Source organism: Puma concolor, chromosome C1 (assembly GCF_028749965.1).
Source record: "Puma concolor isolate L17-30 chromosome C1, mPumCon1.1.hap2, whole genome shotgun sequence".
Lineage (NCBI taxonomy): Eukaryota > Metazoa > Chordata > Mammalia > Carnivora > Felidae > Puma > Puma concolor.
Window position 1 is genome coordinate 162,609,736 of NC_141674.1, and position 23,698 is coordinate 162,633,433.

The 23,698-nt window shown below is 42.4% G+C and overlaps 1 protein-coding gene across 11 annotated transcripts in view; it reads left to right on the top strand.

Annotated features, from left to right (window-relative positions):
- Positions 1-14,528, top strand: part of RAPGEF4 (Rap guanine nucleotide exchange factor 4) — a 290,032-nt gene extending 275,504 nt beyond the window's left edge. For all 11 annotated transcript variants that reach the window (XM_086718909.1, XM_086718910.1, XM_086718911.1 and 8 more), the window contains 2 exons: positions 10,090-10,144; positions 13,280-14,528. In XM_086718909.1, coding sequence (XP_086575035.1) covers positions 10,090-10,144; positions 13,280-13,407 — 183 coding nt within the window. In that variant the 3' untranslated portion in view covers positions 13,408-14,528. The remainder of the gene's footprint in view (positions 1-10,089; positions 10,145-13,279) is intronic.
- The last annotated feature ends 9,170 nt before the right edge of the window (positions 14,529-23,698 follow it).

Below are 23,698 nucleotides of genomic sequence, written 5' to 3' on the forward strand. Positions count from 1 at the left end.
ATTTGTACTAATAAAGGAAATAATTTCCATATATGCTGCCATGTTAAAAAGGTAGTTACGCATAAAGGAGTTTTGAAATATTCGGCTCAAATTGGCTACCTATTTTAGCCTGTCAGTTCTCTTTTGTGCAACTGAATGGCATTTGTGCTGCAGTTCACAGCAGCAGCTAGCTTTTATGCCGTGTGCTTCGTCCTTGGCTGCCTGTTGCTAAAATGCGTGAATGTTCCAGAGTGACTTCTATGTTGTTGTTTTGTTGTCAGGTTTGTAGAGCTAGACTTCCCTAGGATGCCTTTGAATTGTTTATCTGTTGAGCCTGACTTTAGTGCACGTAGGTAAAAGGCAACTCCATGGCAGATCTTTCTTGCGGAGTATTCATCTAAATGTATAAATAAATAAAGTTCGCCCAAGTTCAGAGAGGGAACTTGAAAATCTTCACAACCAAAAACAATTTTTTAAAGAAATAACAGAAGTGAAACTGGCACGTATTCAGTATTCTGCAGCTCCCTTCATCAAGGAAAAGCTGTTATCTGGCATTGGTTACTTTGCAGTTTATTTTCTTATCTTCCGTGAAGCAATAAAGCAGGTCATGCCAAAACCTATCTTTAGCTACAAAGTGCATGTTAATGGAATGCTCCATTGTCTTCTAAATCCTTTGGCTGCAGCCTGGATGGATGGGGTGTTACAGCCTTATCTCTGTGTCGGTAAGCATCTGCCTGGGGTTATGGTTTGCAGTGGTGAATGTGGGGCACTGCAGGAAAAGCTCAGGACTTGGGAGTTCAGGAGACATGAGGTTCAATTCTCAGCTTCGTCCCCCATAGCGGCCCCATAAGTTCTCTGTGCGTCCGTTTCCCCAACAGGAAGTAGCGATCATGCCTACTCTCTCCATGTCTGGAGATTGTCAATGGGTCCAGGGCATGTAAGCATTCCTGTATGCCATAGAGTGCTATAGAATTCTTCTCAGAAAACTGTTCTTCTCATCATTCCTTGGTATCCAGCCGGTATGTATGACTCCAGGGCAACTGGAAACATCATGCAGTGATCCTGTAAGGATTGGACCATCCAGCTTTGGGAATGAGCAAGCCCAGCCTGGTGAAGAGGTCGAGCAATTGCTGGGCAACAGGTTTCCATGTCTTCGGCTTGTTAGGAAATAGCACATGAGTTCACACCTCCTCAAAAGGACTCCATACTAGGTGGCAAATATTTCCTCAGCGGTCTTCCCCTCCAAAGGCAGAGTACAAACATCTCTAATACTGTGTCAGTTTAGTAATTCTTTGGTCAAAGGAAAAAACATTCTTTTGTCTTGCTCACTTATTAGTATGGAGAATTAAACATATTTCCCTGATTTCTCAAAACTTGTTTTCCAGAAATGAAAGATTTAGCAAATAGGTAAAGAACCTTCCAGATCACTTATGCAGAAATGCAAACTGAGGGGTAGCTAAGCCAACTATTTGACTATAAAATATACATGTGCACAGAGGCGTAGAAGTCAGAGTTTCCTAAAGAGTTGACTGAGCTTTAGAACTTTTGATCATTAAAGTTAACTGAACAGAACAAACAAGGATAGCAAAACTATCTGTCAAGGAGAATGAAAGTTGTTTCATCTGGGCTTTTAGATCTTGGTGTTGCCTCCGTAACCTTCAAAGGAAGAGTCGTATTCATTGGATATTAAGAGAATCCCCCTTCTCCACTTCTCCACTTCTCCACTTCTCTACTTCATGCCCACAGCCATGGGTTCTTAAATGCCTACCTGTGAGAGGAGACCCTTCATACCCTGCTCCTCACATCCCGTTCTCAGAGAGATTCCACTTTAACTTAAAAGCAACTGAACGGCCGGGAGAGCAGTTCAGCTGTGATAACAGAAACCTAAATTGACAATGGCTTAAGCAAGCTAAGTTGTTGTTGTTGTTGTTGTTTTCTTCATGTGAATGTCTAAGCGAATGTGATAGCTTATGAAGCAGTCAAGGTTCCCGGCTTCTCCTCCCTTGCCATATCACCATGGTCCAAAATGGCAGACCAGCACCACCCCATTGCAGGTGCAGGGAAGGGGAAAGGGAGAAGGTGAAGAGAGTGAAGGGAGTACTGAAAGAGAACTGTTTAGTTCTCTACTATAGCAACTATAAATTGTATTTCATTTAATAAATCACACCACGAGAAAGTTTAATTTTACAATTACCTTTCTGTGAGTTTAGTGTTACTGGTAAATGAAATGGAATTTCAAAACAAGATTTGATTATGTTTTTTAAACCTGACCTTGACCAACCTGGCACTTGTTGTTAGCTTTCCCACCTTCTATCCCCATAAACAAGCCCACCCCTGTTCCCATAGCATCACCCCTGCCACATACAACTCCCACTAGTGGCCCCCCACTGACGCTGTGTGTCTTGGGAAGGATACAACTCTCTTTTCAAGTTGATGTCCACACCACTTCCCAGTCATTCATCAGCCAGGCCAAGGTGGTGAGCAGAACTGGCAGACTTTGTGGGGCTGGTAGGCGGTGTCCCCAGAGGGAACCCCTGCCAGGGGCAGAAGTCACCAGGGAAGCCAGGAACACAGATGCCTTTTCTTGGTGGCAGCATTGCCCAGTCACAGCAAACTACTGTGCCAGCCCTAAGTATTTTTATTTTGAACCTTTTTACCCTTGAGGTATGAAATGAGGATTAGAGAATTTGTTGCATATTGGTTTTCAGGATTTATGAGTATGAACAAAAGAGAATTCACACTCTGATCCTTATGCAAAAAAAAAAAAAAAAAAAGGCAGACATTCTTTCATTTGGGGGAAACATAAAGGAGTATTCAAAAAAATGTTTGAATAAAGCCCTTTGTATCTTTCTATGGCATACATGAATATTTATAACATTTAGGAGGTAGACTAGCAAAGGATTAGAGGATAATATGCTGGCTGGCTGCCACTATCCCAGGCTGCATAAAGCATGCTGATAGCCACGGATGCTACTGTATTAGGAGGTTGGTTCTATTTCAGACATACCCATATTTAGGTGTATTTATTTATGAACATTATTTTAAGATAGTCATTTTATTTGGAATGAGAGGCATGGGGCAAGCTTCTACACTTCTGGAAACATTAACAGAAGCTAACTCATTGAGGAAAGAGAAATGCTTTGAATCCTTTTATTTCTGTATCAGTAATTACAGCATTACGTAACTAGCAATGATATGTTTTCTATCACCAATAATATTATTACAAGATCCATGGAGAAAGCATCAGATTTATATCAAGCTATGGAGAAAAGAACCTCCAAGTAAAAATCAAAATGTTCAAATACATGCAGTTCTCAGAACTTTCCAACACAATAAAAACCTACAAGAGGAACTTGCAAGTTTATCTCTTTATATAGAACTCACAAACTGGGCTAAAAGCAGATTTTCCAAAAAATATGTTTCAAAGCAATGCAGTATGTGTTGACTGTTCCGGCAAAGGGTTTTGCTAGGAAATGCAAAGAAATCCCATCATCTTTGACCATTAGGAAATTATTTATAGTGAAGAAGGTAAAACATAAACATGTGAAATATTAAAAGCAAAAAAAGATATAGAAACTAGTTTACAATAGTAATAAAAGAGATGTCCAAAGGCACAAAGAGAGGTAACTTGAGCTATATCAAGAGGAAAACAAAACCATGTTAAATACAACAACATAATGTAATCAAATCCAGACTTGTTACCCTGAGCACCATCCAGCCTCACCTCACACTTCATCGTCTCTGTATTCAATCCAAGTTGGCAAAACCAACCTTTTTCCTTTTTTTTTTTTTTTTTTTTCCCTGCCTCGGGGCCTTTGCATTGAGTTGCTACCTTTGCCTGAAACTGTCTCTCTGCTAGTCTTCATCTATCTGGGCTTTCTCATCATTCGGGTCTCAGCTCATGTGTCCCCTCCTCCAAGTGGTCTTTCCTGACCACCCTCAAACATTCTTCTTTACTTGTCTGTCTTCCCCACTAGAATATAAGTGTCCTAGACCAGGTATTTAATCAGTTTTGTTCACTGATACTTCTCTAGCACCCAATAAAAGAATAACCCAGTTATATTCCAGTTTGGGATTTAATCCAAAAGTGTTTTCTATTTTATTAGAACATTTGATTAAGCGGAATTTCCCAAGCACTTTGCATTACTGATAGTTTATGCAAGATGATTCCCTCAGCCTTCTTTCTGTTCCTAACTGGACATCATCCTACCTCCCCTCCTACCTGTGGTGCTGTGTCTGCCTCTCATTGTCCTTTCCTGAATGCAGAGAAGCACAATAGTCTGCATTTGCCTGGACAGGCACCTGAGCTACCATGTCCCATGGCCATGATATGTACAATGTACCGTGAACATCTTGCACGTTACATGTGCATATCTGTATGTCACACACCTCTTGGATATTAAAGATCCATAGCCAGGGGACAGGGCTCAGGGTTCTTCCTCAAAAATGCATATAGTGGAGCCTGGCTGAGCTCCCGGGCCTTTTTGTCTTTTATCTCTGTTCCTTACCATGCAGTTAATTCTACTTGGTTGCTATCATGGGCACCATCCTTGTAGGTGAGAGACTATATATTTCTAGATCTTGTGGGGAAAAAAGTCCTGTCCTAAATATATGAGGATCTGATAAAATAATCAGGTGATGTAGATGTGGTTTTACACATGCTCAGCAAGGAATTATTGACGGAGATTTTTTTTATTTGATAGGCATTCAGATGGACGCAGAGTCAAATCAGTAGGGGCAGAAATAAGAAAAGGTAACGTGGGAACATTAAGAACAAGGTTGGCAAAGATCTCAAGTGGCGAGAGAAGGAAAGGCCAAACTGTTCAGGGTAGGCATTTAAAAGAGGGCTGAAGTCCAGGAGCGGCTCCTCAAAGGACTCCGAGCTGAGAGGCCACATAGCCTGTGAAGAGGAAGGCTGTCCTGGCAGCTGTCTGTCTGTGGGAGGGAGGTCAAGAGAGTGTAACAGTGCAAGGTGGCATTGCCTGGAGGGCCTGCTGGTCTGAACTTGAAAAATAGACAGAAAAGCCTGTTCCTCTTCAAGGATGGGAGAGCTAAGGGAAAGCTGGGCCCCGGGGGACCAAAGTCAGTATAGAGGTGGCCAGAAAAGCTGGAGACAGCCTGCTAGGCTATCAACTTGTCTGGATAGGCACAAAGGCAGAAGTTGGCCAGCCCCCTCCTGAGGGCACGGTACCACAGAAAGGTAAACAGGGAGGTCCAGGCCAAGGGCCCAGTCTGAGAAGCGCCTCCGACCCTTCACAGGATTCAAGGGGAATTACCTGCATCAGAGCTGGAGGGAAATGTGTTTGGAACTGCAGCCTCAGGGCCACTTGCCTGTGCCGGGTTGGAGTACAGACAGCCACTCGCCCCTTCCTATGGACAGCACCTTTGTACTGGGCATCTTGTAAGGCAGGCCCTGGGAGAGACTTCTGCTTCTGAATCGCTCTGTTTTCAGCTAAAGAAATAAGAACTTGAGGGTAGTTACAGAGTCCTTGGCTTGCTACCTCCTTTTTCTTCCTGAGCTTCCCTCCATGAGTTCATGTCCTGAGGGAAATTCATCAGCCTTCCTGTGGGCCCATCTCCTAGCCTCCCGGGTGAGGAACCGCACGAACATATTAATTTGTGCAAATAAGCGCTGAAGACCTGGACCTAGAATTAGTCTCTGGAAAAAGGGGGTGGCTGTGTGCGATCTGAAACGTGGAACCCCAAGGTTCTAACTTCTAACTGTGGACTGCTTTCTTGGCGAGGGCCCTTGCAACTCTGAGGTGGAGATTCCCAGTGGGGGTGGTGGGGACACATCAAAATCAGTTCAGGTGTGGAGTGGGGGGGTCACGCCGTCCACCTATACTGATGGTGAGAGCGCCTTCGAAAGGAGCATATTCTCCTCACTTCACCCCCCACGTACAAACTGCTATTTTAATAAGCCAGTTTCGAAAGGGAGTGTGTCATAAACCTCAGGGCTGCTGAGATGGGGGAAAGAGATGGGAGGCTCTGCCTTGGAGTAAGCAAGTATTTCCCCACCGCCTGGCATTATAGGAAAGCTGCCTGGCCTGCTCCAGGCGGGCCAGCCTGCTCCGGCAGGATCAGCGAGCCTAGGGTATAATCTTTGGCTTCATCCCTGCTGTGGTAGTTGGATAACAAAGCCTGTGTTTCTCTTTAACCTTAGTTTCTGCCAACCTTAACTGAGAACACCAGTGAATGAATGGCTGTTTGCCGTCAAAAACAACATGTAAGGCTTAAGTCTGCAGAAGGATAGAAAGACTCTAAGCAGATAAATGCAAAATCCTCCACTTTGGGCCAAGAAATCAACTGCACATCTACAGAGAATGAAGCTGTGTCCAAACAGCTCAATGAAATGGGTTCGGAGGTTTTATCCGCTAGTAGTTCAACAGATGTCAGTAAGGTGACTTTTCTTTAAATTGTGGACTCAGACCTGTAGCATCATCTAGATCAAGGAAGGAAAATAATTCTTCTGCACTCTGTGATTTGCTTAATCCAGGGCACCGTGCTAGAGACTGCCTTAAAGAGACCCAAACAGGTCTTATGGAAAATTGTTAAAGCGATTGGAAATACTTCACAACTTTTATTTTATTTTGAAGTTTATTTATTTATTTTGGGGGAGAGAGAGAGAGCAGGGGAGGGGCAGAGACAGACACACACACAGAGAGAGAGAGAGAGATAGAGAGAGGCAGAGAATCCCAAGCAGACTCCACACTGTCAGCATGGAGCCCGAGGCGGGGCTCAAATTCACAAACCGTGAGAGATCATGACCTAAGCCGAAATCAAGAGTCAGGTGCTGGGGTGCCTTGGTGGCTCAGTCGGTTAAGCGGCCGACTTCAGCTCAGGTCATGATCTCGCAGTCCGTGGGTTCGAGCCCTGCGTCGGGCTCTGTGCTGACAGCGCAGAGCCTGGAGCCTGTTTCAGATTCTGTGTCTCCCTCTCTCTGACCCTCCCCCGTTCATGCTCTGTCTCTCTCTCTGTCTCAAAAATAAATAAACGTTAAAAAAAAATTAAAAAATAAAAGAGTCAGGTGCTTAACTGACTGAGCCACCCAGGTGCCCCAGAATTGGCAATATATAGATTGAACCAGAAAAGACTTGGGAGGTGGGGAGACATCCACAATGGTTGTCTTCTCGTGTTTGAAGAACTGTCCTGATAAGAAGGAACTAAATGTATATGCTGTGGCTCCAGAGCTCACAACGAGGATCGGTGGGTGAAAAGCAGAGGGAAAGTGACTTTGACTGAGAATGATAAAGAAATGTCTAATAGTTGGAAATGTCTAAAAATGGAAGGGGCTGGCCTTGGCGAGAACGAGTAGCTCTCGCTGGATGCATCCAAACGGTGGGAAGCTGCTGTTGACAGGCAGGCTATAAAAGGCATTATGCACCTTGCAAACACTTGAAGAAGGGGACTTCTGAAGCCTCTTTTGGCAACCCAGGAGAGAGCCTGGTAGTTGGGTGCAGCTGTTAACAGCATAGTGCAGGTGTCCATGGGTGCAAAAGAGGGTGGAGTCAAAATACCAAGTTAACCCTTCTTTGGCCTTGTGAAAGCATTCCGTAACTATGCATCGCCTGGCAGTGCTGGTGGGGTTCACAGGCGGTTACCGAGGGTTTACATATTGCAGCGTTTCCCTGCGGACCTCACGGAGGAAAACAATGGGCCTTGTTGCAAAGCCAGGTTTGGATTTCAAAGTTAAACTGAAGTTACCTCTGAGTACAATTAAAAAGGATTCGTCAAAATTAAAACCATTGTTAGAATTAATCAAAGATTTAGAAAGGTAGAATGAACTCCAGAGCTGGAAATTACTGATTTAAACAATTGTTCTCACATTTTAAACCACATAATGAGCTAAAAATTATGAAGCCTCAGAGTATAGCTGTAAAGAGTAGTCTAAAACCGAAGTCAGAATGAAATGTTTTAGCTTTCAAAACTAAAAAGCAGAACAATTACTCCCTACAAAATGGTATAGGAAGAGGTTTCTGACCCCTGCTAATTGTTTTATTATTCTTCAGAGGGGCACTCTGGCAGCATTTCCCTGGGTTTTCAGTAATTACACTCCATTCAGTATCTGAAGAATTACAATAATTCCACACAGAATATACTCGTGCCCTTCCGATGCAAAGCCTTTACAGAAGTGAAAAAACAACTTACAGTAAATTAGCAGGAAAATTATCATAGTTACTGTTTATTTCAGGGCTCCATATATCAGAGGCTAATTCTACATTGTATGTTACGTTTTCCTGGAGGTATTTGTAGTATATTTCACATGCTGACCAACAGACATGCTGATTTTTAGGATCTTTTATGAAAATGACGTTCAAACTTTTCCGATTGCCTCTCTGTGTATGAGAAATTACCCAGTGCAGACGCATGTCACTTAATGCTTGACAGAGTCCGCAAAACCTCAGTATTCAGCAGGCTGCGATCAGTGTTCACATACACTTGTAAAGCTTTGACTCTTCTGTGAGTTTTTTTTCCCTGTCAAATAAGTTGGGGTTTTGTTTGCTTGTCTGTTTTAACACTACAGAAGATTTCTCAGTCATTTTGTATACTTTGGCAAGCCAAGGGTCCATGAGAGAAGAAAGCAAGGACTAGAATTACATGGCCACTCAGAGATAAGAAAATCTCTTTCCCTGGCTGGAGCCTGATCAATTTTCTGCTCGTGTTAGAATTAATCCACCATCTCCGCGGGACCCCCTTTAGAGTCTGAGCAGCAAAGGTGTCCTGAGATAATACACAGAGTCTGGGGGTCCCAGCTGCTGTTCAAATACCATCAGCAAGAAATGTGCATACATTCTGGCTGAGAAATGGTCTCATGGATGTTTTTCCCCATGTGTCTGCCCTTCGTATTTTTCCTCCTTTCTTCTTTTGTCTTAAACTAAGTTGAGTGCAATATAAAAAATTCACTTGTAAGTCTTTATGGCAACCAAAACATTACAAAGAAACTGAGAGGATCACTTAATGACAAAATTAACAAAGGTTAAATAAGTTACCATCCATCCATAAAGTTGAATACCTACTCGTTTTTTAAAAATGCTTGAGGGGCGCCTGGGTGGCGCAGTCGGTTAAGCGTCCGACTTCAGCCAGGTCACGATCTCGCGGTCCGTGAGTTCGAGCCCCGCGTCAGGCTCTGGGCTGATGGCTCAGAGCCTGGAGCCTGTTTCCGATTCTGTGTCTCCCTCTCTCTCTGCCCCTCCCCCATTCATGCTCTGTCTCTCTCTGTCCCAAAAATAAATAAATGTTGAAAAAAAAAATTAAAAAAAAAAAATGCTTGAAAAAGCAAGTGGCATGGAAAACAGTCACAATGCCACGTGAAAAAAATGTATATCACAACAGAAATACATATGTAAAATATGACTTCAATTGTTTGAAAAATTTTTACTTACTTATTTTTAAAGCATTAGAAGGAATTGTACTAAAATATTAATAAAGTGACTCTGTGAGGTGTATTCTAAGTGACTTCTACTTTGCTCTTAACTTTTATTCATTTTCTCAAATGTGCACGCATTAGTGTTATGATCAGAAAGGAAGAAGAAGGAAGGAGAGAGGAAATCAGATAATTGAGATTAACATTAAAACACACACTTTGGCTGGAAGATTAGAAGGGTCAGTAATGCACAGTGTTCAGAAAAATGTATAGGTAGAATATTTTGATTATATTCAGTCTAATCTAATGCCTCATTACTGAGTCCTGTTTCTTATGAGGCACTTGATAAACTAACCCTCTCCAAATCTCGGATAGTCACAAATTCGCTTACAAGTTCACAGTGACCTCTGGGAAGGGATGGTGAAAACGAGTCCTGAGGAGTAAGACACAGTCTGAGAAACAACAGACTGATTTTTATGTCAGAGGCACAAACAACTCAACTAGAATTATGCCATTAGTACTCCTCATCTGAGAAGTGCCTTGTATGTGTGACTATAGATGCCTCTTTCAAGTAATGAAACCTGTTCTACATCAACCAGCTGCCTCCAGATAGTCAATGTCTCAGAACAGAATGTTTTTCACGGGCTCAGGTGTTACTGAAATAAATCATGGTTTGGTTTCCTTTATGGACTATACACTAAGCTTACTTGCATTTCATTCTTCCTTTTTTTCTCTATTCTTTTTAGCGCATGATTGCGAATACTGCCAGAACAGTGAGATACTGCAGGAGCCAGCCCTTCAGTAAGTTAAATGCTACCGTGTGCTGCAATCTAGATCTGGGTGATTAAGTCCTTTTTAATGAGGCTACTGAGACATTCTAGAAGTCTGGGTAGTATTTGATTGTGTCAGGGGCACTTTGGACCATGAATTCTCATGGGATAGAGGCCTTGAGTTGAAGGATTTTCTAGCTGTAGAACTAGAAACTAACCATAGAAATACTATTTTATGAATGAACTTAAAGAGAATAAATTTGCTCGTTCTAGTGTGACTAGAGACGACTAAGGCATGATCACCAACGAATCCTGCCTCAAAGCAACTCTTTATGACTCACTGCTTGATGTTGAGAAACTCACATCAACTCCTGATGACTCAGTTCTGTCGTTTATAAACTGGGAAAGATAATATTTATTGTCTCTTGGGGTGTTGCAAGAATGCATTAATGGGTATAACACATTTGTAAAAGGTCCCATAGCAGGAATTCATATTCTATTTCTAGTATTCTCAGGTGAATTTAAGATGTTCTTCCTAAATCTGAACATATAGCAAAATAACTGCTGCCATACAATGCTTTAATATAAAACTATTACCAATAATAAATAGCAACCTTAAACCGATGGGGATTAGGTTGCATCACAGAACCAGATCAGCTCGCCAGACCAGTGCTGCTGTCTCCTGGGCTGGGACTTTGGGTGGGGGTGGAGCTTTGGCTCCCTCGAGCTGGGCTGGGAGTCAGAAGGTGGCCCCTATAAAAGTTCTTTGCTAAATTCATTGTATGAGTCACTTGAAGTCATTTGGCTCATTAAGCCAACATGATCATTTGAGATGGACGTGACTTTGAGGCTACCAGTACTGTCCCTTCCAATAAACCTTGTGCTAAAAGAGGCTAAAAGTTTCTCAATTTACTAACCAGAGCTGTCTTTACCCTCCCTAGCCCAGGACTGGCTCAAAGTGAGGGTTTGCTAACGCAGGATGCCAGAACTGAAAACTGCTGACTTTTTAATGTACAGAGGGGGAAAAAAAATCTATGAAAAGTAATCATTCCTTAGGGAGCAAGTAGCCCTTTAAAAATTTTACTCAAATGACTGTGCCTCCTCTTCCTTCCAAAATGGGAATAGTCTTGCATGTCGTCAACCGTTCCTGCGTGGATTCTGCAAGGATTAAAATGTCTCACATCTCTTCATCTAGTAATTTACTGTATGTATAAAGACATGGTCTTAACGCAGCCATACAAGTGAAATATGAGAATATATAAGTGATGTCAGTCTACAACAAGGCCCATGAACCCATGGCCCTTTGGGGCTCTAGGAAATTCCTGAAATGAAACACAAAATTTCTGTGCCTGAGAGGGTTTGTAGCCTTGGGAAGGTTCTCAGTGAGATCGAAGAACTGTGATAGAATATGTTTTGCTCCATAAGCTTCTTTGGAAGTAAATCCTACATTCTCCTACATCTTCTCCTAGAAAAGTGGGGGTGGGCTGGGGGGATTTTATATATATGTGTGTGCGTATATATATATATACATATATATATATATACACACACACACACACACACACACACACACACACACAATATCCACTGCATATGTTGAAGTTATCAGTAACTGCTGGTAAACAACAGCTGCTCAGCTCTGAAGTCAACAGTCTATAGATAAAGCTATAGGAATAGATTTGTAAACATTGTGGGAATATGTACAATGTAATTACAGTATATTGTACATATAGAGTACACTGCCAGGGAAAAAGCGAGGAATTAAACACTGTGGTATTATTTATATGTGATAATTATACTGATGAGTTTCTTCCTAAAGCAAGTAAGGGCCTTTGTATTTTCTCTCTGCTATTCTGTGTTCAGACCTGCAACACTACCCTCCACCCCATATGCAGATGGCATTCTGTCTTTGGGAGTGATGTCAGTGCCCTGCTTAGAAAAGAGCCCCCTACTGGTGATCCATGGGGCAGAGGTAGCCCATGGACCACAGCAGAAGTGTTGGGTCTACACAGAACACGTTTCCCCTTTTATTTGGAAATAATGTTGCCATTAAAAAATTCCAGGAAAGAAATCCAGACTTCTCATTTCTCTAGAAAAATAGGAAGATCTGGCAACTCAGAATGCAGATTCCCAGACAGCAGCATCATGCGGGAGCTGAATAGTCACTTTCAAAGGGACCTGGGTTTCCAGTTCACCACTGTCAGATTTGGCCTTCCTCACCCATATATATTCTCTGCAGAGGGCTCTGGACACTTATTTGATTCTTCTTTCAGCCTGGTTTTGGAGAAATCTGTGAACTTCAGATGGCTCCACTGCTTACATGCTTGGGGAAGTAGGTGAGACTAGAATAGTAATTGGGATTTCCAAACAAGTAGCATCAGGAAATCGAAGGTCTAGCAGAAGTTATGACTTCAGCGCATGAGCTGAGCTTTTCCTTACATGTGAACAGTCTTGAAGAGCACACATCTATGCAGTGATACTGTATACTCTTTGCAAGTAACAAGGAGAGTCAGATTTATTAATCTCACTGGCTTGCTTCAGTTCAGCCCAGGTGTTAAGCACTTTTGTTAGGAGCTACTGAAAACTATGTCTTGGGGCGCCTGGGTGGCTCAGTCAGTTAAGGGTCCTACTCTTGGATTCCGCTCGGGTCGTGATCTCATGGTTTGTGAGTTCGAGCCCCACATCAGGCTCTGTCCTATCCGCTTGAGATTCTCTTTCTTCCTCTCTCCTCCCTTCCCACTCTCTCTCTGTGTCGAAAATAAATAAATAAAACTTTTTAAAAAAGAAAAAAACTACGTCTTTTGCCATTAGTCCTTGTCTGTATCAAAGGGAGAAGAGAGCTAAGTGTGAGACACAGGTGGGATGGAAAGAGGAAGCAATTTTTAATGTATAACCAGGGGCTATCAGGTGATGCTTTCACTTTAATTTGGTGCCATTTTTTTATCACAAAGGAAAATTACCAAAATAGGTGATTCCAGAGAAGAAAAGGGTAGGAGAGAGGAGATGGAATATCCCAGTGGAAACATTTCAATGAATATGGTATGTTGAAAGGTTTCAATGGAAACTTGGAATCCATGGTAAATGTAACAAATAATTGGAGAAAATAAAGCTGTATCTTATATGCATATATTACACAATGCCAATTTGCTCTCTTCTCTTTCAACAGATCCTGATGCAGCTCAAGCTAATAAGAACCATCAGGATGTCCGGAGTTATGTCCGGCAATTAAATGTGATTGACAACCAGAGAACTTTATCACAGATGTCACACAGATTAGAGCCTCGTCGACCGTAGACATTTAAAGTGCCCAGAGCAATGGTTTGCCTCCAGTCCACAGTCTTTCAAAAATGCCATTTATGCTACTACTGACTGTATTGTCACTAGAAAATTCTACAAAACAAGCAGAAACGCACCCTGAGACATGTCAGGGCTGCAGCGTACCAGCGTCATAGTAAGAGAAGAAATTCTTTGACTTGCATAAAGCTTTCACACTCTAGCATAGGAATCTCCGATTTGTAGTCACACTATTTTATTTCCAATTGTGCCATCCTCTTTGCTGAAACATAAATTAAGTCCCGATGATAATGGTAGAAACACCATTGTCAAGAGACATATCAAGCCCCTGACAGTTTTTCTCAGAGAGTTGGCCGAGTGAGATGTGCTACAAATGCTGTGGTGGTATAGTTTCACAATTTTATCTCAACCTTGATTTTGGAGCATGGGGGTCTTGGAAGGTGTTGAGGAATCACACAAATCCAAACCATAACTTGTATTCTAGCATCTTCATAGTCTTACCTCTGAAGGAATTGAACCCAACCACATTACTATAAAACATTATGGCTATTGATGTAATTTAGGGAGGACTGGTCCATAATTTCTGGATGATATATAGAATAATATTTATGTTTACAATGTAACTTTTTTAAACTCACAAATCAGGATTACATACATAAGAATTCCACTAAGAAACTCCAAGGTTCTAAAAATTGCCAGCGTTAAGATAAGAAAAGAACATTTCAAAAGAGCACAATATGCACAAAACATTTTTCAAAATTAAAATATTTTCCTGGGCATTAAAAATCTTTACTATTGGCTAATTATTGTTACTGACTAAAAAAACACATATTTTCTGGACTTAAATGTTATTACAGATATCTTAATTTTCAGCAATTGTTTTGCACTTTCAAATAGATTGTAAATAGTTCATTCAATCGATGGTATAGAGTTATTTATTTGCTATATAATAGATATTGTGCCAAATGATTACTTTTTATTTATTTTATTTAGTATGTAATTTTGGAGTACATTTTTTCCTCTTTTCACAATTAGGCTACATTTAATGTGTAGGAATTGTATGTATGTATATCTTCTGTAAATAACAGTATCTTCATTAAATATAATTGTTGACAAGAAAAGGTTGTGCTGTTCTCAGTTCCTATAATATGGGAGGGGTAACCATTCGGTATGGTGGGGACTCAGATTTTTTTTAATTGAAATAAAATTCACATGCTATAAAAATCACCCTCTTAAAAGTGTAAAATTCAGTGGCTTTTAGTATATTCACAAGGTAGTTCAACCATCGTCACTAATTCCAGAACATTCCCCTCATTCCTAAGAGAGAGCGCATGTTCATTAGCAGACACACCTCATCCCCTCTCTCCCAGTCTCTGGAAACCACTATCTGCTTTCTGTCTCTGGATTTACCTGTTGTGCACATTTTGTGTAACTGGAATTGTATGATATGTAGCCTTCTATATCTGATTTCTTTCACCTGGCATACCATTTTCAAGGTTCATCCATGCCATAGCATGTATCCGCACTTCATTTCTTTCTATGGCTGAATACTATTCACTTATATGAATATACCACTTGTCAGTTGATGGACACTTGAGTCATTCCGCTTTTTGGCTATTAGCCCCTATGAAAAGGCTTTGGATTTTAGAGCTGCCTCATACCGTTTCTCAGTGATTCAAGCACTTAGTAAATATTTGATGAAGAGATTTCTAAAATTCTTTAAAGCTCAAATATGTCTCTATTTTTCATGTTAGCATTTTCCAGCATGTGTTTCAGGCTAGACTGGTCTCACAAGTTCACAAACTGTTCTAAAAACAGACCCACGACTGTAAAGCAAAAGCACAAAACCAAGATGGTATCTTCAAATAAATTTAGGAACCACTGCATAATTACCCCATTCTTAGAAATGATTCCCAGTGTTCATTAATATATTAAAGAGTCTGAGAAGTCCTGCTGTAATCTCTCCTAACATCTCACAGTGGACGTTCACTTTGAGAAATGCTAAAGCAGGCAAATGCCTTTCTGTGTTCATTTATATCATAGTTCAAGGTCCCCAGGGGAGTTGTTTTATGCAGTGTTCTCCCTCCTGCCTAGTGGAGCATAGTGTCTGGAATTTACTAGAGAATGTTTTTAAAAAGCCACTGAATAAATTTTCTTGATGTCTTTGTTGCTCAACATTTCACTATCTTGTAGACCTCAATATTGGCTACAAATTTCACCATTATATAGTTTTCCCTTCCTAGATAATTTTGAAAGCTGAGAGATGAAGCTGATAGCCGGTCCCTTGGGCATTTTTGCTCATTTACTCTTCTTTATTCCTACCTCACTTAAAAGCTGGTATCCTGGGGCGCCTGGGTGGCTTAGTCAGTTAAGCATTGGACTCTTGATTTCAACTCAAGTCATGATCTCACAGTTCGTGAGTTCGAGCCCCGTGTTGGGCTCTGTGCTGACAGCGTGGAGCCTGCTTAGGATTCTGTCTCCTCTCTCTGCCCCTCCCCTGCTTGCTCTCTGTAACTTTCTCAAAATAAATAAAAATAAATTTGAAAAAAAAGCTGGAATCCTATGTCTGACAGCCTCCTTCCCTCAATTTCACAATGACTGACACCTTTTGACATTTTAATTTAGTTTCAACATGATTCAAAATTGATACATATCCCCCAATGTATATTCCTTAGTCTTCCAAATGAGAATAACTACTGCTGTACTTAATAAAGATAAGAGATTTTTAATTATGCCTGGGTTCTTTGAAAATGCATTAAATGCCGTTATTCCAAGTAGCAATGGCAAAGTAAAAGAATTAACGCTCTAAAAATGGATAGTAGCCAGGCAACCTTTCCTGAAGCAGGAGATGCAGTTAATATTTCAAAACTTGCAAACAAGCCAAAAGAAAATGAGAGGCCTACAGGGTCACAAGAAGGATAATGAGGTTTCCTGTAGGACATGAAAAAGGAAAAAGAACGTTTTTACCAAAAACACCTGTAGAAAATGATACATTTGAGTGTTTAACATACCTGCTTAACAAGGTCACTAGACTGTACAGGAGCTAAGCTTTTCCAGCAACTTCTGAATACTTTTCAGGTTAAATAGATTTCTCCTGAGTTCAGTGGCTTTTCTTCTTAAAATTTTTTTTCATTTATTTATTTTTGAGAGACAGAGAGAGACAGAGCTTGAGCAGGGGAAGGGCAGAGAGAGAAAGACACAGAATCAGAAGCAGGCTCCAGGCTCTGAGCTATCAGCACAGAGCCTGACGCGGGGCAGGAACCCACGAACTGTGAAATCATGACCTGAGCCAAAGTCGGATGCTTAACCAACTGAGCCACCCAGGCGCCCCCATTTCTTCTTAAATATGAATGCAGATCAATGACCACCAGTGTGAGAAAATCAAATGTATTCTGGTTTCAAAATGTGCTTATAATTTTTTTTAAAAAATCAGCATAGATATGCAATGTGGTAAAAATGAACCCCTACCTACCGTCAATAGGTTTCCTTTTACTGTCAATCTAAAATGTATTACATTTCTTGCTTTGGAATGATCTTAATTTTCTCTATTTGTTTTAGGTTAGGGAGGAAGAATTTCCTCTGCCCTTCAAGATTCTTCTAGCTGGACTAAGAATCAAATTGACACGAGACAGATTAACAGGAGAAAATCAAATTTAATAGCATACTCATGGGAAATCCCCACACAGACATGGAAATTTTAAAGATGGGCAAAATGAGGTATACATATCATCTTGAACTAAGGAGAAGGGAATAGGGGGCCAAGTCTTCAAAGGGAAGAAATGCAATCTTCAGAAAGAATGAAAAGAAGTCAATGTTTGGTAAACAAATGTTTGCTGGGCCACTCAGAAACAATGGGGCAAAGAGAGGACTTTGATCAAACAGGTCTTGCTAGGTTCCTCCTTCTCTACAGTACCTAGTTCATATTATACTGTAGTTACTTACGGTGATAGCTCTCTTCCTGGAGCAGGTCCTCTATCTAAATTCTTTTATGCAATTGAGAGAGGAAGTAAAGAGCTTTTCCTGAATCTGCTGGGGTTTGATTGCTTTTTGACTCAAATAATCTTCATGCCAAAGTGGCCCATCTTGGGCAGCCTACCCTTGAGCCCTACACCTGCATCCAGAACAGCATGGTGTTGGATGGGCAAGTCACTTCTAAACTGACTTATAAACATTTAACTTAATTTGAAGAGACCTTAACTTAATTAGTCTCCGTTAGTTATCTTTCTATTCACTCGCTCGTTAGCAAATAATGGTCAAGGGGCTTACTGCGTGCCAGGCCCTCTATGAGCTCAGGATTCAATGGTGAGAAAAACTAGAGGGTTTCTGTTCTCCTGGAGCTTATCACCTAGCAGGGAAGACAGAAGATTAATCAAATAATTGAACAAATAATATGAGCACGCTTCCAGGGAAGGATATGGTGTTGCAAGGACCTGTCATAGGGGATCTAACCTGACCTGAGGTGAGGAAATGTTTCCTGTGGAAGAGACAGTAGGCGCATACTCTGAAGAATGGAGATGCTAACTAAGCAGAGAGAGAAGAACATGTTCAAGCAGGAATAATCTCGGCAGTGTGAAGGGCGGGAAGGTCACGGTGGCAGAGCTGAGGGAGCGCTGGTGAGCATTCCCAGATGTGGCTCAGAGCTGCAAAGCCTCCAGGCCTTTTCAAGGAGCCTCGTCTTTTACCAAGAGCAGTGAGAAACCATTGAAGTAATTGAGGCAGGGGTTGGCGTTCCTAATGGTAGCCCTTGGAGGGCAGGGTCATGGCTTCATGGCACCACATTGCAGAGACAACGTGGTGTCATCCTTGATTCCTTAATGACTGTTTTATGCAGGCCGAAAGGTAAGGCAGGAGGAACCGTGGATAATGGCAAATATCAAAAGCAGTCACGGACCTGGACACTCACACAGAGTCACGCCATCCTTCCTCCTGACTTAGTGCGCACTGAACCGCTTTTTAATTCTTTTGCTGCAAAATAGACACACTATAAAATTTACCGTGTTAACCCTTTACAAGTGTACAATTCAATGGTGGAAGGTCATTCACATTGTTGTGCCACTGTCACCAGTATCCTTCTCCAAACCTTTTTCATCAACCGAAACTGAAACTACCCATTGCACGGTCATTTCATACTCTCCTCCCCCAGCCCCCGGTAAGCACAAGTCCACGTTCTGTCTCTATGGATTTAGAGGTTGCCTCACATAAGGGGAACCACACAATGTTTGTCCTTTTGTGTCTGGCTTGTTTCACTTAGCATTGTGTTCTCGAGGTGTATCCGTGTTGTAGCATGTGTCAGAACCTTTTTCCTTCTTAAGGCTGAAAAAGATTGCATTTCATGCGTATACCACATTTTGCTTATCTATTCATCCGTCATTTGGTTTGGATGAATCTTTTTTGGCATTCTGAATAATGCTGCTGTGACCATGGGTATACAAATATCTGTTCGAATCCCAGCTCTCAACTCTTTGGATATGTACCTAGAAATGGAATTGATGAACTGTATGGGAATTCGTGTCTAATTTTTTGAGGAACTGTCATGCTGTGTTCCACAATCGCTGCACCATTTTATAGTGTATCTGACATAGCCCATGCCTACCTATGTCACTTCCTTGGAGACCAAGGCTGCCGATGTATGGCATGAATTCTGGGAAGAGCAGTGGCCAGGGCACCCAGGACTCAGTACGTGGATATCCAAGCATTGATCAGGAAGCTTCCATTTGTCACGATGCCCTCCTTTAAGCCCCCTCCTTTAAGCCCCATCATAGCCCATGAGGCAGTGACAGACCCAGAACTGTGGACTGTCCCTGCTTCTTTCTTGGTAATCATGGCAGATTACCATTGCCTATTGCTCGACGCTGAAGGACTAGAGGAAATGTTATTAACCCCAAGAGAATAAGGGCATGGGAATGGGAAAAGTGTCTGTCTTGCTTCAGCTCCTTTGCACGTGCTTATCCAGCAGCTAGGGAAGGTCAAGGAGGATGCTACAGGAAGCCAGCATTTTTGTTCTTAGGGCAATTTAAATCTGGAAAGACTGGGACCAAAGGCCTGCTATAAAGGGAAGTGAGCACAAGGCACTGCGACCTCAGGGGCACTGGTGTGGGAGGCCCTCCAGACCTGGGGAAGAGAGAGAGGCTGGGGCCAGGGCATGGGAGAGCTGTTTGATTCTGCAATAGTCCCCTCTCTTCAACCAGAAGGGAGGGTTCAGATTCTTCCCTGGCAGGGTCAATCAGAAAGAGTGGAAATTCTACAGTAGGAGGACCAACACAAGAGAATAATTGGAACAAAAGTTGGCATAAAAGTCTTCGGAATGGGTTTTTGCAGCACCTGAGACTAGAAGAGGATTGGAGGACCCTCATGAAGTCTCCATCCATCCATCCATTTATTATTTATTTATTTATAATGTTTATTTATTTATTTTGAGAGAGAGAGAGAGAGAGAGTGGGAGGGGCAGAGAGAGAGAAAGAGAGAGATCCCAAGCAGGCTTTGTGCTCTTAGCACAGAGTGTGACACAGGGCTCAAATTCATGAATGGTTAGATCATGACCTGAGCCAAAATCAAGAGTTGGACACTTAACCGACTGAGCCGCCCAGGCACCCTAGTCTCCATTTAATTGAAGGCAGGTGGCAAGAGTCTCTAGCATGATAACAACAGACACCTGGCAGGAATGGAGTACAATTGATGGTTCCAGTAAGAGTCCTGACATTTCAGGGCAGAGAGACAGAGTCGAATGGTTCAGTCTCCCCAGTGAGGAGAGGGGCTCAAGGTGAGGAGACACAGCAGCTCTGTGGTAGAAAGATTCTGCACCAGCCAAGATGAAGCAGCTTTAGAAGGATGGGGAATGAGGTGGTTCATTCCCGTTGTGGAAAGATAAACCATACAGGCAAGTATATCGGTTGTTGTGTGTATATTAGACAGGGTTCTCCAGAGAAACAGCACCAGTGAAATGTATGTATATGTGGAAGGAGATTTATTTTGAGGAGTTGGCTCACACAACTGTGGAGACTGGAGACTCCAAAATCTGCAGTGTGGGCCAGCAGGTTGGAGACACAGGAGAAGTGATGGTGTAGACAAAGTCCAACCAGTGTGCTGGAAAATTTCCTCCTGCTTGAGGAGGCCAGGCTTCTTGCTCCGTTCAGGTCTTCAACTGATCGGATGAGGCCCACTCAATGATTAAGGGCTTTCTCCTTCCTCAAAGTTCACCAATTTAAACGTTTATCTCATCCAAAAACATCTTCTAAGTTCACACAGAAAATAAACCGTTGCCCTGTGTAACAAATCTCCCCCAAATTAGTGCCTTAAAACAACGACAACGATTCTACGGTGGAACTGGGTAGTTCCACCAATCTGGGCCAGGCCTGGTGGATCAGGTTGTGGCTCAGTCACACACCTGCAGGGGGCTTATATAGGCTGGCCTCAGATGGAATGGGTTCATCTCTGCTCCACACAGCCTCGCATCCTCCAGCAGCCTAGCCTGCGCTCACTTGTCAGTGGGGAAGGGTTCCCAGGGAGTAAGCAGGTAAGCAAGAGCCCTCGCGTCCCAGGCTCAGAACGGGCTCGCCATCGCCAACACTCTGCTGGCCACAGTGGGTCAGGAGGACAGCCGAGATTCAAAGGGCAGAGAAATAATTCTGTCTCTAGATGTGCCAGAGACACATCTAGAGACAGATGTCTCTAGAGACATCTAGATGTCTCTAGACAGATGTCATCTAGAGACAGATGTCTTCCAAGTCCCATCACAAAGACTGGATACAGGGAAAGGAAAACTTGTACCCTTGTCACCAACGGTCTACTAGAGTGAGGCTAGCACAAGTCGCGACTGTCTGGAAGGTACACTGCTCTTGTTTGTGGAGAGTTTTTCGGGACCTGGTGCCGCCAGGTGTTTTTTGTTTTTTGGGGGGTTTTTTGTCTTGTTTTGTTTTTATTTCTTTAGAGTTTTATTTATTTATTTATTTTGAGAGAGAGAATGAGCAGGGGAAGGGTAGAGAGAGGGGGGGGAGGGAGAATCCCAAGGAGGCCCTGTGCTGTCAGCGCAGAATCCGATGCGGGGCTCAAACTCACAAACTGTGAGATCATGACCTGAACCAAAATCAAAAGTCAGCCGCTTAACCGACCGAGCCACCCAGGTGCCCCTGGGGCTGCCAGGTGTTTAAAGTGCTTCCCTAGGGTGAATCTAACTCTTGGGGAAGGAACATGGAATATCAAAAAGATAATAGGCTTTAAAATCAGACGGATCTGGATTTGACTCAGCACCTTCACGTGTGTTAGGAAAAGAGGCAACCCTTGCCTCCGGCTGCCACCGCCCCACTGGAGACTTCCTCTCCCACCACACTTCTTTGTGTGTGCCACAGCTTGCACCACTATCCGCGGTCGGTCTCAGCTGTGAACATGGGCCGATGTATTTAACCTCTGAGCTCCAACTTCCACATCTGCTAAGGGGAGTCATAATACCTTCCTCACAAAGGCTGTGTGAGGCTTCAATGAGTTAAGGTATATAAAGCACCTAGCATACTGAGTGCTTGGTGCTCAAGAAGTATCAGTGCCTTTCCTGCCTCTCTGCTACACTGACAGGCAATAGTGAAGAGAACTTCAGAACATTCAAGGACACCTGAGAGTCTTCAGCCAAAACAATCACGAAAGGATGGAAAGGTGAAGAAACTTACATGGCAGCGTTGAGCCATTGAAACTGACTTGAGGGGCACCTGGGTGGCTCAGTCGGTTAAGCGGCCTACTCTTGATTTCGGCTCAGGTCATGATCTCATGGTTCATGAGTTTGGGCCCACATCGGGCCCTGCCTTCACTGCATGGAGCCTGCTTTGGATCCTCTGTTCCCCTCTTTCTGCCCTCCCCCCCCCCCACCTCTCTGTCTCTCTCTCTCTCTCTCTCAAAAGTAAATAACGTTAAAAAGTTTGTTTTTGTTTTTGTTTTAAGAAAAGAAATTGACTTGAGGGAAGGGGCAATTTGAGAGGCATGGCCTTTACCCTCAACCTTTGTCCTTTACCCCAACTTATACCAATTTCAAAATGTTCTTGCTGCAATAATTGAAACAGGATACCGCTATCTTGAATGGACCCATCTTAAAAGTTATTTGCAATGGACTAGAAAACATTCCAAATTACCGAGTGAAAGAAGGGAGAGGTGAAAAGACTCAGGCTTTTTACCAATGGATAAAATGCTCATGCGTGAAAGAGTAGATCAGAAGCTCCACCAAGTGTGACACAAGCCATACACAGATCACACTAGGAGTTAGATTTTAACCTAACTTGGGTGTTCATTTACATGTTCAGTCCACACCACCTCAAGACGATTATATGCTCTTATGAGGTTCCTCCTAAGAAAGGAGTTCTTCATTGGTAGTTCTAATCTTCTGTCACTTGATGCTCACAGGTCGTTATAAACTCTATTTGTATTTGTGGCTTAAATTGAAGGTATGAGCCAAAGGGTACGCTAAATTAGGGATTATTGCTTATGGCACTCTATGTGAGCCAGGTGATGCTGGGTCCTTTTAATTAAGAATGTGTTTTCAATAACAACACAAGCAAATGAATAACATTAAGTCAACATTGAAAGGCTTGCATGGGAGAGGATTGTGGGAATAACTGAGATACACAGTTGTATTATAAGCCTCATGTACAGAGTTCACTTACACATTAAAAAAAAAAATCTTTGGAGCAACTAAATAAAGTCTGTAACACAGGGCAGGGAAATCTTTTGAGCACCAAGAGAAAATGATGGCTGGAGGGGGGAAGAGGAAATTCTATACTTCCATTTAAAATGAGAATAAGGGGCGCCTGGGTGGCGCAGTCCGTTAAGCATCCGACTTCAGCCAGGTCACGATCTCGCGGTCTGTGAGTTCGAGCCCCGCGTCAGGCTCTGGGCTGATGGCTCAGAGCCTGGAGCCTGTTTCCGATTCTGTGTCTCCCTCTCTCTCTGCCCCTCCCCCGTTCATGCTCTGTCTCTCTCTGTCCCAAAAATAAATAAACGTTGAAAAAAAAAAAAATTTAAAAAAAAAAATAAATAAATAAAATGAGAATAAAAGTCAGATCAGTAAGGAAGATAGAGTTGTAAATACAAAGTTCTCTGAATTCTGACTTCAGAAGAGACTTTTCTGGGATATATTGGTTCAGTAATCAATGCTTTTCACCTGTCACTTCACCTGCCATTTTTTGAATACCTACTATATGCCAAATGCATGCACATAGCATTTTCTTCTAAATACCTATGAGATGAATAGTCTTACTGTTTTATGCATGGGGAAACACTGAGAGAAATTATCTTGCTCAAGGTCACATGCTTA